This window comes from Phocoena sinus, chromosome 20, assembly GCF_008692025.1.
Source record: "Phocoena sinus isolate mPhoSin1 chromosome 20, mPhoSin1.pri, whole genome shotgun sequence".
NCBI lineage: Eukaryota > Metazoa > Chordata > Mammalia > Artiodactyla > Phocoenidae > Phocoena > Phocoena sinus.
The window spans coordinates 9639978-9654400 of NC_045782.1; the positions used below are offsets into that span (position 1 = coordinate 9639978).

At 55.1% G+C, this 14423-nt stretch overlaps 3 protein-coding genes across 5 annotated transcripts; 2 read left to right on the plus strand and 1 right to left on the minus strand.

Moving 5' to 3' along the window:
• Nucleotides 1-1758: 1758 nt before the first annotated feature.
• GP1BA (glycoprotein Ib platelet subunit alpha) lies at nt 1759-6034 on the plus strand. Its single transcript, XM_032617720.1, has 2 exons — nt 1759-2030; nt 2261-6034. Exon 2 carries the CDS (start codon nt 2267-2269, stop codon nt 4091-4093), a length of 1827 nt encoding a protein of 608 aa, XP_032473611.1. The 5' UTR covers nt 1759-2030; nt 2261-2266; the 3' UTR covers nt 4094-6034.
• A 157-nt stretch (nt 6035-6191) lies between these two features.
• On the minus strand, nt 6192-9187 carry SLC25A11 (solute carrier family 25 member 11). Its single transcript, XM_032617725.1, has 8 exons — nt 8941-9187; nt 8188-8340; nt 7898-8104; nt 7621-7711; nt 7449-7539; nt 7263-7362; nt 7131-7182; nt 6192-6994 (listed from the first exon to the last, which is right to left on the minus strand). The coding sequence occupies exons 1-8, from the start codon at nt 9033-9035 to the stop codon at nt 6839-6841; spliced, it is 945 nt and encodes a 314-aa protein (XP_032473616.1). The 5' UTR covers nt 9036-9187; the 3' UTR covers nt 6192-6838.
• Nucleotides 9188-9418: 231 nt separating this feature from the next.
• Nucleotides 9419-14038, plus strand: RNF167 (ring finger protein 167). 3 transcript variants are annotated; one of them, XM_032617722.1, is made up of 10 exons: nt 9419-9495; nt 9634-10132; nt 10217-10297; nt 11552-11677; nt 11783-11870; nt 12060-12150; nt 12380-12485; nt 12628-12721; nt 13369-13449; nt 13531-14038. In XM_032617722.1, exons 2-10 carry the CDS (start codon nt 10049-10051, stop codon nt 13827-13829), a joined length of 1050 nt encoding a protein of 349 aa, XP_032473613.1. In that variant the 5' UTR covers nt 9419-9495; nt 9634-10048; the 3' UTR covers nt 13830-14038. The 3 variants fall into 3 exon arrangements, with proteins under 3 accessions (XP_032473613.1, XP_032473615.1, XP_032473614.1); XM_032617723.1 differs by having other exon boundaries at nt 9429-9462; XM_032617724.1 differs by lacking the exon at nt 11552-11677.
• Nucleotides 14039-14423: the final 385 nt, after the last annotated feature.

Sequence of the window (14423 nt, forward strand, 5' to 3'; positions counted from 1 at the left end):
AAGAAATTCTGGGCTGGAACTTTCCAGATAAGTAAGAGTTAGGCAGAAGGGGACAAGGGGTGAGAAGAAGGGTCCAGGTACAAGAAAGAGAATAACCTAGAGTGAAGGGTGGAGTGTTAAGAGATGGGGCTGGGCAGGTGAGCAAGGGTCCGATCACACAGGACCCCGTAGGCCATGTTAGGGACGTTAGACTCCCTCCTGAGGGCTACAAAGAGCCATTGGTGACTTTCAGGCAGTGGAAGGATATGAGCAAATCTGCATTTCTGAACGACCACTTGGGTGGGGAGAAGGAGGCGAGTTAGAAAGTTGGGAGAGCATTGGGGAGGCTGCTGCAGTGAAGCAGTGGAGAGAACATGGCACCCTGGACAAGGAATGGTGGCAGGGGGGATGGGAAGGGGTGGGTTTGAGGGGCATTAGGAGGTAAAATCAGGGACTTCCCTGGCGGTCCAGTGGTTAAGACTCCACGCTCCCAATGCAGGGGGCCTGGGTTCAATCCCTGGACAGAACTAGATCCCGCATGCCACCATGAAGATCCCACATGAGGCAACGAAGATCCCGTGTGCTGCAAATAAGACCCGGCGTAGCCAAATAAATAATTAATTTTAAAAAAAGAATTCTGAAAAAAAAAAGGAGGTAAAATCAGCTGGACCTGGTAGCAGGTTGCACGTGGGAGTGGAGGGGGGGAGTTAAAGATGACTATCGGGGATGTTTGTTCTGGCTGAAAGGCTATAGGTAAAATGAGTGGATGACAGAACCACTCACCAGGTTGGACAACGCAGCAGCATAAGCTCTTTGGAGACAGATGATGAGCTCAGTTTTGAACATATTGCTTCAGGGCCTTTGGGAGAGCCAAGAAATCCAAAAGGCAGTGGGACATATGTGTTCGGGTCTCAGGAGAGGGGCCTGGGCTGGAGACAAAGGTTTGAGAGTCACTGGGGGACAGGTGGTGGTCGAAGGCAAGGGAATGGATGAGGAGACTCTCCGGTGTTTGTGCAGCATAAGAGAAGAGGAGGGCCAAAGACGGAATTCTGGGGGCATGTTAATTTTTCATGAAGGGCAGGGGAAGAAGAATCCACAAAGGACTTTGAGAAGGGTCAGCCAGAGAGGCAAGAGGAAAACCAAGAAAAACCTACTCTCAGATAAACAACAGGGTCCTACTGTGTAGCACAAGGAACTGTATTCAACACCCTGGGGTAAACCATAATGGAAAGGAATATGAAAAAGAATGTATATATGTGTATAACTGAGTCACTTTGCGGTAACAGCAGAAATGAACACAACATTGTAAATCAATTATACTTCAATTAAAAAATAAGCTTAAAAATAAATTTAAAAAGAAAAACCTAAAAAAGGAAAAAGTTACTGTCATGAGTCCCAAAGTGGGAGTGGCCACAGGTGTTCAGGCTTCGGAAAACAAGATCAGGTGGAGGAGTGCCCAGTGGATGGAGAGGCTTGGGGGTCAATGGTGACCATGGTAAGAACTGAGTCCATGGAGTGGGGGTGGGGGAGAAACAGCCTAGAGTGGGATGAGGAGGGAGGGGGAGGCGAGGGTAAAAGTTAGGCAGTTCGAAGAATGCCGCTGTGGGACTTCCCTGGCAGTCCAGTGGTTAAGACTGCACTCCCAATGCAGAGGGCACGAGTTTGGGGAAGATCCCACATGCCGTGTGGTGTGGCCAAAACAAAGAAAAAAAAGAAGAAAAAAGAATGCAGCTGTGAAGCGGAAATGACAGGGGCAGCTGGAGAGGTTTTTTTAAAAGCTGGAAGAGAGTGGTGGCTGGAGTCCACCCCCAATCTCCTGGTGTAGGAGGACAGTAGGCAAGAGCAGGACCAAAAGGAGGGCTTGGGGAAAGTTGTGGAAGGAGGTGATAAAGGCCTGTGTCCGTCCCAGGAGTCCCTATCAGGCTAGCATTTCCTCCCCATCTCCACCCCCTTCCTGCCGCTGACCAGGCCCTCCCTGGAGCTGGAAGAGAGAAGGCCCAAGTCACACCCTGGAAGAAGCTCTGTGGCTCCGGAGGTCTTTCTGCTGGCCTGTAAGCTGGGGCTGAGGGAGGAGGGGGCCTGAGGGAGGGATACCAGCCAAGGGCCTGGAGCTAGCAGTTTAGGCTTCAGGGGGCAAGGGGAGGAGAGGGGAGTGGAGGAGGGGAGGTGTGGGAGCTGAGTTTCTGGAAGGGATCCTGGAGGTTGCAGTGGGGGCTAGGGCCTGGAGGCATACTGCCGGGGGGCGGAGGGGTGCCCACTCTCAAGCCCCCCTTGCCCACAGGTCCCCATGCCTCTCTTCCTCTTGCTGCTCCTGCTGCCAAGCCCTTCGCACTCCCACCCCATCTGTGGCATCAGCGAAGTGGCCAGCGAGGTGGAAATGAACTGTGAAAATAAGGGGCTGAAGGCGCTGCCTTCAGATCTGCAAGCAGAAACCAACATCCTCCGCCTGGGTGGGAACCCCCTGGGCACCTTCTCCATGGCGTCCATGGTGAATCTGACTCACCTCACTCAGCTGCACCTGGAGAAGACCCAGCTGACCAGCCTGCAGACTGACGCGACGCTGCCCCGGCTGGAGACCCTGATTATATCCCACAATACGCTGAGAAGCCTGCCCTTGTTGGGACGGGCGCTGCCAGCACTCTATACCCTGGACGTCTCCTTCAATGAGCTGGCCTCATTGTCTCCTGATGCCCTGGATGGCCTGAGCCACCTCCATGAGCTCTACTTGCGTGGCAACAAGCTGAAGACTCTGCCCCCGGGGCTCCTGCAGCCCACGCCCAAGCTGAAGAAGCTCAACCTGGCTGAAAACGGGTTGAGTGAGCTGCCCCCTGGGTTCCTGGATGGGTTGGAGGAACTTGACACCCTCTACCTCCAGCGGAACTTGCTGCCCACGATACCAAAGGGCTTCTTTGGGGACCTCCTCCTGCCTTTTGCTTTTTTCCACGACAACACCTGGTTCTGTGACTGCGGGATCCTCTATTTCAGCCACTGGCTGCAGGACAATGCCAACAATGTGTACATATGGAAGGAGGGTGTGGACGCCAAGGCCATGACCCCCAACGTGACGAGCGTGGGGTGTGTCAATTTGCCCAACACGTTTGTCTACACCTACTCAGGCGAGGGCTGCCACACCCCTGGCGACAGGGACAGCATAGACTACGATGTCTATGAAGAGGATGACAAGGTGCCTACCACAAGGGCTGCGGGCAGCTTCTCTACCCACACCAGTGCCCACACCACCCACTGGGGCCTGCTTTACTCACTGCCGACTGCTCCGCTAGGCCCCCAAGTGTCCTCCTTGCCTCCAACTAAGGAACAGACCACGTTCCGAATTTCTACAGGACCCATCACATTCTCCAAAACTCTAAAACCCACCCCAGAGCCCACAAGCCTGAGCACCCCAGAGCCCACAGGCCCGAGCACCCCAGAGCCCAGAGCCCCGAGAACCCCAGAGCCCACAGGCCCGAGCACCCCAGAGCCCACAAGCCCGAGCACCCCAGAGCCCACAGGCCCGAGCACCCCAGAGCCCAGGGCCCAGAGCACCCCACAGCCCAGAGCCCCGAGCACCCCAGAGCCCACAAGCGAGACCTCAGAACCCACCGTATCCTTAACCTCCACTGAACCTACTTCACTTCCCACTATCTTAGAATCCACCACAGCCACCATCTCTGAATTTGTCAACCTCCTGAAGGCCCAGGGCGTGGCTCAGTGGAATATGGAGAGTTCCAGAAACGACCCTTTTCTCAACTCTGACTTTTGCTGCCTCTTCCTGGGCTTCTATATCTTGGGTCTCCTCTGGCTCCTGTTTGCCTCTGTGGTCCTCATCCTGCTGCTGTTCTGGGTCCAGCACGTGAAACCACAGGCCCTGGCCACAGTCACACACACCTCGCATCTAGAGCTGCAGAGGGGAAGGCAAGTGACAGTGGCCCGGGCCTGGCTGCTTTTCCTCCAAGGCTCGCTCCCCACTTTCCGCTCTAGCCTCTTCCTGTGGGTGCGGCCTAATGGCCGTGTGGGGCCTCTGCTGGCAGGACGGCGGCCCTCAGCCCTGAGCATGGGTCGTGGTCAGGACCTGCTGGGGACAGTGGCTGTTAGGTACTCTGGCCACAGCCTCTGAGGGGGGGGCGTGGTTTGGGGACCTCGAGAGAGACTCTGATGGGCTTTCCTATTGGGATCTAGCTGGGGGCGGGTGGGTACAGAGTACAGGGTCAGGGGAGGGCTTCGTTGCTGCTTCTTTGTCAGGAGCCTCCTCTGCACACCCCGGGCACACAATCCCAGACCCAGCGTATCTGGAGAGGTAGTGAGATGGAGAAGTTGGGTGGGTCACAGAACAAGGAGAGCTCCTGATGCTGCATGGACGGCGGGGTTCCCAGACCACTACACTAGGCTATTACCATCACTTTGGGGAAGTTTTAGGAAAAAGCAAACAACAAACAGAATATAGCACAGTTCTCACATGTATCCGTGTATTGAAGGAAACTTGGGAAGAGATGTCACGATGTGAGCCCTGATTGTCTCTGGGTGGTATAAATACAGGTGGTTTTATTTTCTATTCCTCTGCTTAGCATTTTCTGGTTTTCCACCATCATATATTATTTGTATCATAAAAATAATTTTAAAATAGAATGTTCGTTCTATTCCTATTTAGGGAAACGAGGCTGGGGCACCGTCACCAGCATTCCCAAGGCCCCAGCTGCCCCACCCTAGTTGCACTGCTCACCCCCAAAAGCTCTAGTCTTAGCCTGCACTTCCCCTGCCTGGGCCGCCTTTTCCCTCCTCCAAGGGTAACCACCCACCAGGCCAACCACAAGCAAGTTCCAGCTCAAGATCCAGAAGTTTCCTGGGAGCTCAGTGGTACTACTGAGGCTATCTGCCTGCAACCTGCAGTACTAGGAGGACAGGTGGGTGCCTCCTGGCACCTGTGGCCTCAGACACGCAGCTCTCCTGCTTTGCCCAGGGCGGCAGGACAGGGGAGGGAAGGGCCTGGCAGTGAGTACCATCTTGGTGGGTTTTACTGAACTACTCTGTTTCCTGCTGTCAAGCCAGGAGGAAGGCAGATGGAGCCCAGTTCTCTCCCCTGGTGCCATGGATTCTGCCATTCACCTGACCACGCTGGACAGAGCTTTCTCTCCTGCCTCCAGCCCAAGCCAGCACTTAGGGCCCAGAGAATGGGAGTGAGGGCTGAGCCTTTCTGGCTCCACGGAGACCCCTTCCTCCAGATGGTGCAGGAAGAATCCTAACCTGAAACCCTGACCGCATCTTTCTCCTGCTCTGAACTCTTTCCGATAGAGGACAACTCCTGAGCTTGGCGATCGAGGATTTCCGTGCACCAACCCATCTAACTGTGCAGCTTCCCCTCCCACAGCAGACACTTCACAGCCTGTGCTCCAGCTGTTACAAACTTTGCAGAGATCACCTGCTCCCCCGCGTTTCTCCTCTAAGCCTTTGCTCTCAGTGGGCCAGGAGTGCTGCCCCGCCCCACTTCCCTGGCCAGTCAGGTACTGTGCACTGTCTCCCCTCGCCCAGGCTGGCCCGGGTGCCCCACATCCCCCTGCAGCGGTCTGTTGCTGACTCCCAGTTTCCCTGTGTCATCCTCCCGTTTGGACTTGGCACTCCTTAAGGACAAGGTCCAGGCTTCAAGTGTCTCAAAGCGGCCCCTGTGGCCCAGGCCAGCATGTGCATGGAGAGGGTAAGAAAAGAGGCAGAAGTGGGAGGGCCCGGCTGCACCGCCAGGCTGCTGAGCTCAACTTCTTCTACTGATGAGGTTCTGCCAAGGTGACAGTTCCCACCTGCGGTCTGCCTGTCCCCTGGCCTGCCTGTCCCGTCCTGGCTCAGGAGAAACCTTCAGGCCTCATGCCCGCCCAGCCCTCCTTCCAATTGACCTTCCTATGCCCTTTTATGCCCCAAGAGGTTCCTAAGCTCCTTGAGGGCAGGACCTGGGAGTCACACATCTCCTAAAGAAATGGAGAAGGCAGTCACTCTCCCCAGCTTACAGCCCACATCAAGCCTCCAGGCTCTGGGGGCCCGGCTCCATGCCCACTCTGCCCCCGACAGGTCAGCTTTCCCCTCTCAGACTCTATTCCCTCCCTCTTCAGGCTGCAGAAACAGTCACCAGACCCCAGAGATTTTTCCTGGGGATTACATGAGATGACCTGGGCGTCTGTTGTATTCTTGAACGAGGGGCTAGGAAGCAACACACAGGGACTGGAGCTTGGGTTTTTCTCAACCTTCAGCTGCTGCAACATGACTGACTTACATAACATTTGCATAAAAACAGCGGGTACTTTTTCTTTAATAACTTTTTTTAAAAACTCCAGTTCCTGTTCTCCAGGGGCATCCGCTTCTTTGTCCAGTCTCCTCCCCCTCCTGCGCCCACAGCTCTCCAGATTTGGGGGTGGTGTCATCAATCCAATTTATTGATTACGTCCTCAGTGAGGTGGAGGAAGGAAGGGCCATGTCCTCCCACTGCAGACCTTTGATCATCTTGACAGCTTCGGCTCTCTCCTGTCCCCTCAGCTCTGCCTTGGTTTCCCCACTGAGAAGGGGGGGCCTTCTGCTATACTATGTGCCCTGAAACTAATACCCAAGAGGAGACCAGGAATCTGCAGGGAGCTTCCCACCTCCATGCAGGGCACAGGCAGGGACAGAGAGATCACGATGATCAGGGCAAGGAGGGCGAGCTGGAGCAGGGGCAGGACAGACCACAAGTCCCTTATCACAGAGGAGGGAACCATACTGTGGAGGGAAAATAAATAGCGGGGCCCAGGGCAGCAGCGTCTAGGTCCCCCGGGGGGCACACTGACTGTAGGAGCAGCGGGCGAGTGGGAGCCCCGGCACAGCGGCTCCAGGCCCCTCGCTCGCCTCAGCCACTGAGGAAGAGACGCTTGTAGGCCTTGTTCATCTGTTCCAAGAAGATGAAAGTGAGGACAGTGTGGGGACCCAGGCGGGCATAGTATGGTGTAAAGCCCTTCCACAGACTGAAGAAGCCCTCGTAGCGGACGACCTTCACCAGCACATCCTAGACAGCCAGGCAGGCACGGCACTGAGGTTGGGACCTGGCCTCTGGGACCCTCTTCCTCTTACCCAGCTATCCCCCACCCCCACTCCAAGGGCATCCAATCGGGCAGCCCAAGCCCCTAGCCCTGCTTCCTCACCAGCCCGTTCTTGTATTCCGGCTTCCCGTCAATCATTCGCATGTTCTGGATCCTGAAGGAGAGGAGGCAGGGGCATGAGAGCCATAAAGAGGGCTCTCCCGTCCTTCTCCAGGCCCAGGGCTGCATACTCACCGGGTCTTGACAATGTCCACAGGCATAGAGGCAGCAGTGGTGACCAGGCCGCTGATCATGCTGGCACAGAAGTGACACAGGATGTTGTCAGAGAAGTAGCCTGGAGGAGGCAGAGCAGGGGGTGGCAGTCAGCTCAGAGCTGGCCCAGGCTAGGCTGGGAGCTGAGGGCCCAGCTCTGGGTCTCACCTGAGTCCAGTAAAAACTGCTTGGACTGGGAGTAGGAGGCGAGCTGGGCGGCATTGACGACAACGGCCCGAGCCATGGTAGGGATGCAGCCCTGGGGTGGGGGAGATGGGGGAGAAGTCAGAAATGCCCAAGACCTGACCCCACATCCCCAGTCTCCAGCCCCTTCACTCACCCTCCATAGTGTAGGGACGCCCTCTTCCCGGGCAATTCGAATCAGGGCATTAAACACGTTTTTGTAGCCACGGCGCTGGTCAGCTGGAAGCCTGGTGGGAAGGTAGGGAGAGGCCAAGTTTGGGATAGACCACCCTGCTCCCACAGGAGCAAAGAAATGGAGGCCAGAATGCTGTGAACAGGTGAATGCTGTGCTCTAGATCTAGAATAAGAAGTCAGTTCTTTCATTCTAGATTTCAGGGAATGGGGCTGGGGACAGGCTCAGACCTGGAACTCACCGGCCGTCAGCGGTCATGCGGATAAGAGCCACCTCAGCTGGTGTTCCCACAAAGGCACCAGTTGCACCTGCAGTCATGCCAATCAGGGCCTTCAGCAGAAAGCCAGGGGGTGTACCATCAGCCCCAGTCAGGCGCTCAAATAGCACGGTATAGATACCAAGGCGAGTAGTGGTATAGGTGGCCTGGCGCAGCAGGCCAGCTGACAGCCTGGGGAGCGAAGGAGTCAGTGCATCAAGCCAAAGTCTAGAGCTGTCAACCCACACGCTACCCCCATCCTTTGGCCCCAGTACCCGGTGTAAATGCCCCTCAGCCCTTCTGCCCTCAGAATGCTGGTGAGGGCATGGAAGCTGGTTTTGTACTCTCGTGTCTTGGCTCCTTCTCCACTCAGCTGCATCCGGTTCTTCACCAGGTCCAGGGGCTGCACAAAAACTGTAGCTCCCATCCTGGGGGAAGACAGGAGTGGAGTCAAGAGCTAGGTGTCCCAGATCTACCAAAGCCCCCTGGAGCCCGACAACAAGAGATCACAAAGGGCAGGGCCTGCCATGCGATTGACTACATGTTCAGGAGGCTGGTGGGCATGTGTACAAGAGTCTCTGCGTGTACCAAGAGCAATGGGTCTGAAAAGTCCAGCGGTCCAGTAGGTGCCATGCAATGAAAGTGTTCCATGCAGCTCCCAGGGTGTCAAGCAGTGACCGAGAGATTGCATGCAGTCCGACCCAAGGAGGAGAGGTGGGCATTCATGACCTGGGACTCCACGTAGTCCAGCAGGAGCCATGCAATGACCTGAAACCCCAAACAGCCCCGCAGAGCCAAGCAATGGGTTGGGAAACTCTGGTGGCCCGGTGGGGGCCGTGTATGCAGCCCAGAAGGGGCCCTACGATGGGTGAAAAGATCCTAGCAGCCCATCAAGGACCTCGTAATACGATGGGAACAGCAATGACCCCGTGTCACCTCGGTTCACTGCAACACACCCAAAGAACAGGGCCCGGTTCCTGGCACCCGTCCCTGCCTCCTCCTGTCCCATCCCTGGGGCCTGAGCTTACCCGGCCAGGCCCCCAAACAGGAACTTGACGGACTTAGGGGAGGTACGGGGCTTCCCGTTCACCCCACTAGCCCCGGGACTCGCCGTCGCCGCCATCGCCACTCAATGGCCCTCGGCTCCCGGACCCGTGCGCGCGCGGCCCCGCTCGCGCCCAAGGTGACACCGCGCGCGCAACAGGGGCGAGGGCGCGCGCGCACGCCCCGGCGCTCAGGGCCAGCGCCAGCTGGAAGTTGGCGCAGGCGCAGCCGCAGGCGCGACCGCAAAGGCGTCCGGGAGTAAGGCGGAGCTGAAGGAGGAGCTTCAAGAATGGGTGAGGGGACGGGGTGCGGCTATTTAGGCAGCAAGAGCATAGGTGCAATTTTTATCGAATTGGAGTCGCGGGAAAATCGAGAGGCGGGTATTTGAAGATCTCGCGAGATCGAGTGAGTTAGACTAGCCAGAGTTAGGCGGTCTCTCGCGATAGATACAGGAAGCTGTCAGCAGGTGGGAGGGAGTGTGGTGAGGACTCTCGCGAGACTTGAAGGTATAGCGGCGGCGGCCAGAGGGAGGAAGGGAGGTTTGTAAACCGGGCAGCTGAGGGATCCCGGGCACTAGCACGGAGAAGCGACTAAGTCGTCTTCTGGGGCCTCGGTGCTCCTTTCATCTCCACAGGCACTCCCTCCACCTCTAACCTTTCTTTTAATCGGCCTTTTAGGACCGGAAGTCCTTCCTCTTGAGCGTCCATTGCTGGAAGCGGCCTTTCTTTGCCGGAAATCCTCTTCCAGGGGATGGAAAGACGGCCCACCTGGCCGGAAGTCCCACCTCCTTGAGCTCCCCCACCCTTCCAGAAGTTTTTCTGTCACCTGTGCTTGCCTCCGTTCCCTTTCCCCGTATTATTCCTGTACCAGAAAGGGGTATTTTTGGTGTCTCCCTCCCAGCTTCATTAAACGGGTTGGCTGTCTCACTCCCCGAGTCGGGGGTCCTTCCCCGCGCCCCCATGTAGCTGGGAAGTGGGACCTGGGGGTGGTTGGACCCCTGGGATCCTGAAGGAGGACAAGAGAGGGCGCAGAACTCCGTTTCTGCCTCTGTTATCGGGACGCGGCCTCCTCCGCCTCTCCCCTCCCGCTGCCATGCACCCTGCGGCCTTCCCGCTTCCTGTGGTTGTGGCCACTGTGCTGTGGGGAGCGGCCCCCACCCGGGGGCTCATTCGAGCGGTGAGTCTGAGGGGACGTTAGGGGAAGGGCGCTGAAGGGAGAGGTTGCAGGCTGAAGGACAAACATGGACTCTTTTATCCGCAGATCTCGGACCACAATGCCAGCATGGACTTTGCAGACCTCCCAGCTCTCTTTGGGGCTGCCTTGAGCCAGGAGGGACTTCAGGTGATTTTCTCTTTCCTGTTTCCCTGAATTCTCCCTGCTGGGTAGGGGTTGAGGAGCCTTTCTTGGGGGAAGCTGGAGGTAGGAAGAGAGTCAAGTTAGGAACTAAGTACAAGAACACATCTAGTGTGGTGGAATCCAGAATCTGGAGGGAGAATACAAAGTCTACTTCTAGAACTCTGAGCCTTAGAAGGGAGACTGAAAGTGGACTACGATAAAAGGCAGGACGAGTGGTGCCTATCAGTAGGGTCTCTAGAGCCAATTACTGGTTTTATGACCTTGGGCAAATTACCTGAGCCTTAGTTGGTTTTACTGTAAAATGGGATAATAATAGAAGTTATCAGATGTATTATTGTGAGAATTAGATAAGCAGTTTTGTAGTAGTTTTTCACAAAAACTGCCACATAGCAAGAACTCAGTTGGGCCATAGATATCAGTATAGTTGTTTGTGAGATGGGTAATTGGAAAATTAAAGGGAGGTGTTAAAAAAATTCTACTGAGTAAATTTCAAAGCTCTTACTGGCTTTTATTTAATGACCCATGAATCAGGCAGCATTCCACCTAGCAGATAGAAAGGATCTCTGAAGAACTATACAGAATGAAAGACTTATGGCCAGAAGGGGGTGGGGCAAGGAAGTTATACTAGCAAAGATTTGATTTTCTTTGCTAGTGGCAAAGATCTCCTTTCTTTAGGGGACTGCAGGGGTCTACCAGGCAGATTACCTCACTAGTGCTGACCCAAGTAATTCCAGATAGAGTGGTTTAAGATTCCATTCCTGGGGGAGGCTAAAATTATAATTAAGTATTGAGTTTGGTGACTTGGGAGTTGGCACAAATAACTGCATTTGGGTTTGGTCTTGTGTATTTTTTAAAAAAGGGAATATGTTCCCTAAGAGTATGTATTAGAGCAGGGAATGTGAAACAACTTGAGAAAGTGACGTGGATGAATGGAGAACTGAATTACAATCAGTGGGAAACTGGAAGGCAAAACAATTAGCTAGGAATGTGGAGTATATATTAGCTCATCTGGGAAAGGGAGAGGGATGATGGAGGGTGTGGGAAAGGGATGTTGTTTGATGTAATTGCATCTTCAGGAGGCTAAGAGAAGATGTAGATGTCTGACTTTGGTGGGATGCTCAGACCCCAGGAATGAGCTCAGACCCCACTGACCTGTGGGGGCCATTGTGCTTGGTGGGACCTGTGGGGAGCAGCATCTAGGGAGATGAAATCCAGCTGTTGTTTGCTTCTCTTCTCCAGGGCTTCCTTGTGGAGGCTCACCCAGACAATGCCTGCAGTCCCATTGCCCCACCACCCCCAGCCCCGGTCAACGGGTCAGTCTTTATTGCACTGCTTCGAAGATTCGACTGCAACTTTGACCTCAAGGTTGCTGAATGTGGAGTGGGAGCTGGGAGGCTGAGGGTAAAAAAGGCACCAGGAATGAAAGGTGGCAAGGCCCATGATGGCTCCTTATCTGCCTTGTCTCCCTAGGTCCTAAATGCTCAGAAGGCTGGGTATGGTGCAGCTGTGGTACACAATGTGAATTCCAATGAACTTCTGAATATGGTGTGGAATAGTGGTAAGGTTGGAGGATCTGGACAGCTGGGTTTTCAGTAGAGCTTAGACTGAGAGATGGCGGGAGGGCTGAAGCCTTAGGGAAAAGAAATCAGTCCTTTAGGTGGAATGGGGCAAGAGAGTCAAATGCCAGAGTTACCAAAGGATTCATGTGGAAGGTTGGGTCCCCAGTGTAATGCCCTAATCCCTGCAGAGGAAATCCAGCAGCAGATCTGGATCCCGTCTGTGTTTATTGGGGAGAGAAGCTCCGAGTACCTGCGTGCCCTCTTTGTCTACGAGAAGGGGTAGGACATGTCCCTCCTTCCCATTCTTCCTTCAGCACTTCCATGCCAACCTGGAGTCTAAGCCCGTGCCCCAACCATCCAGCCTCAGGCCCATCATGCTCTGCCTCTTGGTACTTTCTTCCCATCCCCTTCCCCCTCCGTGGGCCCTGTCCAGAGCCAGTTACTTTGTCCCTCTTCCTTTGTCCCTTTGCCTTTCCTGCCCCTCTGATATTCGTCTTCCTTTTCCCAGGGCTCGGGTGCTTCTGGTCCCAGACAATAGCTTCCCCTTGGGCTATTACCTCATCCCCTTCACAGGGATCGTGGGACTGCTGGTTTTGGCCATGGGAGCAGTGATGGTGAGTAGTTCAGGGACCAAGACGGGAAGAGCTGAGGCCTTTAAAGCCAGACTGGCTCTGGGGTTGCAAGATAGGGCTGGTTTGTATGGGACTGTCCAGATTTGTTCTCTAAGACTGATCCATCCACCCCCCCTTTCACCAGATAGTTCGTTGTATCCAGCACAGGAAACGGCTCCAGAGGAATCGACTGACCAAAGAGCAACTGAAACAGATTCCTACACATGACTATCAGAAGGGTGAGGAGGGTGGAGGAGAGCAGGCCTTTCCCACTATTTCCCTGGTTCTGAAGGAGTTGGAACCCAGGAGAAAAGAGGCAGAGATGGCAGGGAGGTGTCAGCTTGAGATACCACCTTTGCTCCTCTTTTTACGCATACGTACAATGAGGACAGGACAGGATTAGAGCAGGAAATGTAAAGCAAAAATGATTAAATGTAATAGTTGGGGTTGGAGGGGGGTGGAGGACCTTGCTCATAAGAGAGAAGGTGGAGAAAGCAGAAAAATGGAAGGAGTGGGGAAGATTCCGCCAGAGAAGGCAGACACAGGTAAGGAGGGGCTGGGTCTTAGGCACTGGAGCCTCCAGTGCCCATATAAGGCTATGGCAGAAGCGCTGCCCCATTTCTGCTCCTCCCACCCCCTCTCTCTCCAGCCTCACACCTCCCCCAAAAAAACCACTTCCCTTCTTACCTCTGTTCCTCTCTACTTGTTCTAACCCCGGATTCCTCATGTTCTACCCTGCTCCAGTCTCAGCTCTTCCACTGGCTCTGTAGAACCAGAGAAAATAACTTTTGCAGGGTTTAGCTCAACCACAGGCCTCTCAGAGTGAGTTCTTGTGGGCCCTGGTCCAGGATGGCTCAGTAAAAGAACTCCTTTCTTCTTCCACCAGGAGACCAGTATGATGTGTGCGCCATCTGCCTGGATGAATATGAGGATGGGGACAAGCTGAGGGTGCTCCCCTGTGCTCATGGTGAGGCCCTCACTTCCTGTGCCCGTGCCCCCCCCCCCCCACCAGCAGGCACCACGCCCTTCACCTCATTCCTCTTGGCAGCTTATCACATCCGCTGTGTGGACCCCTGGCTCACTCAGACCCGGAAGACCTGCCCCATCTGCAAGCAGCCTGTCCATCGGGGTCCTGGGGATGAGGAGCAGGAGGAAGAAACCCAGGGGCAAGAGGGTGACGAGGAAGGGGAGCCAAGGGACCACCCTGCTTCCGAACGGACCCCACTTCTGGGCTGCACCCCCACCCCTCCCACCTCCTTTGGTTCTCTAGCCCCAGCTCCCCTAGTCCTTCCTGGGTCTTCCACAGACCCCTCACCCTCTACCTCTGCAGCTGCCATCCTGGTCTAGTAGTCCCCTTTCCCCTCCATCTCTGATGACCTATTTGCACAGCTCCTCTTCCTCTCTACTGTCTTCTACGCTGAGGGATAGGAGACGAGGGATAGGAGTCGTTTCCACCCCAGGTTTCTCCCTTACCCAACCCTATCCTCTTGAAGGGGTTGGGGGTACAAAGGGATGGGGTTTTCATTTATTGGGTTAATAAAATTGTTTTTGTGGACTAAGGGTGAGATCATTCTCACACAGGTAAACTTCTTATCCTTTTGGGGCATTGCCCCTTTCTGCCATACATGGGCAAGGGAGTGCTGGGAGGCTAACCTGTAGTTTTTTGGGGTTTTTTTGCCATACGCCAGCCTCTTGCTGTTGTGGCCTCTCCCGTTGCGGAGCGCAGGCTCCGCGGCATGTGGGACCCTCCCGGACCAGGGCACGAACCCGTGTCCCCTGCATCGGCAGGCGGACTCCCAACCACTGCGCCACCAGGGAAGCCCTAACCTGTAGTCTTAAGGGCAGCCCCAATAGGCATCTGCTGTGACTCTGAGAAGGGGAGCCCCACCCACGTGTGAGGATGACTCAACTGGCCTCTGCCTTGCCCGCAGGCCTGGACCC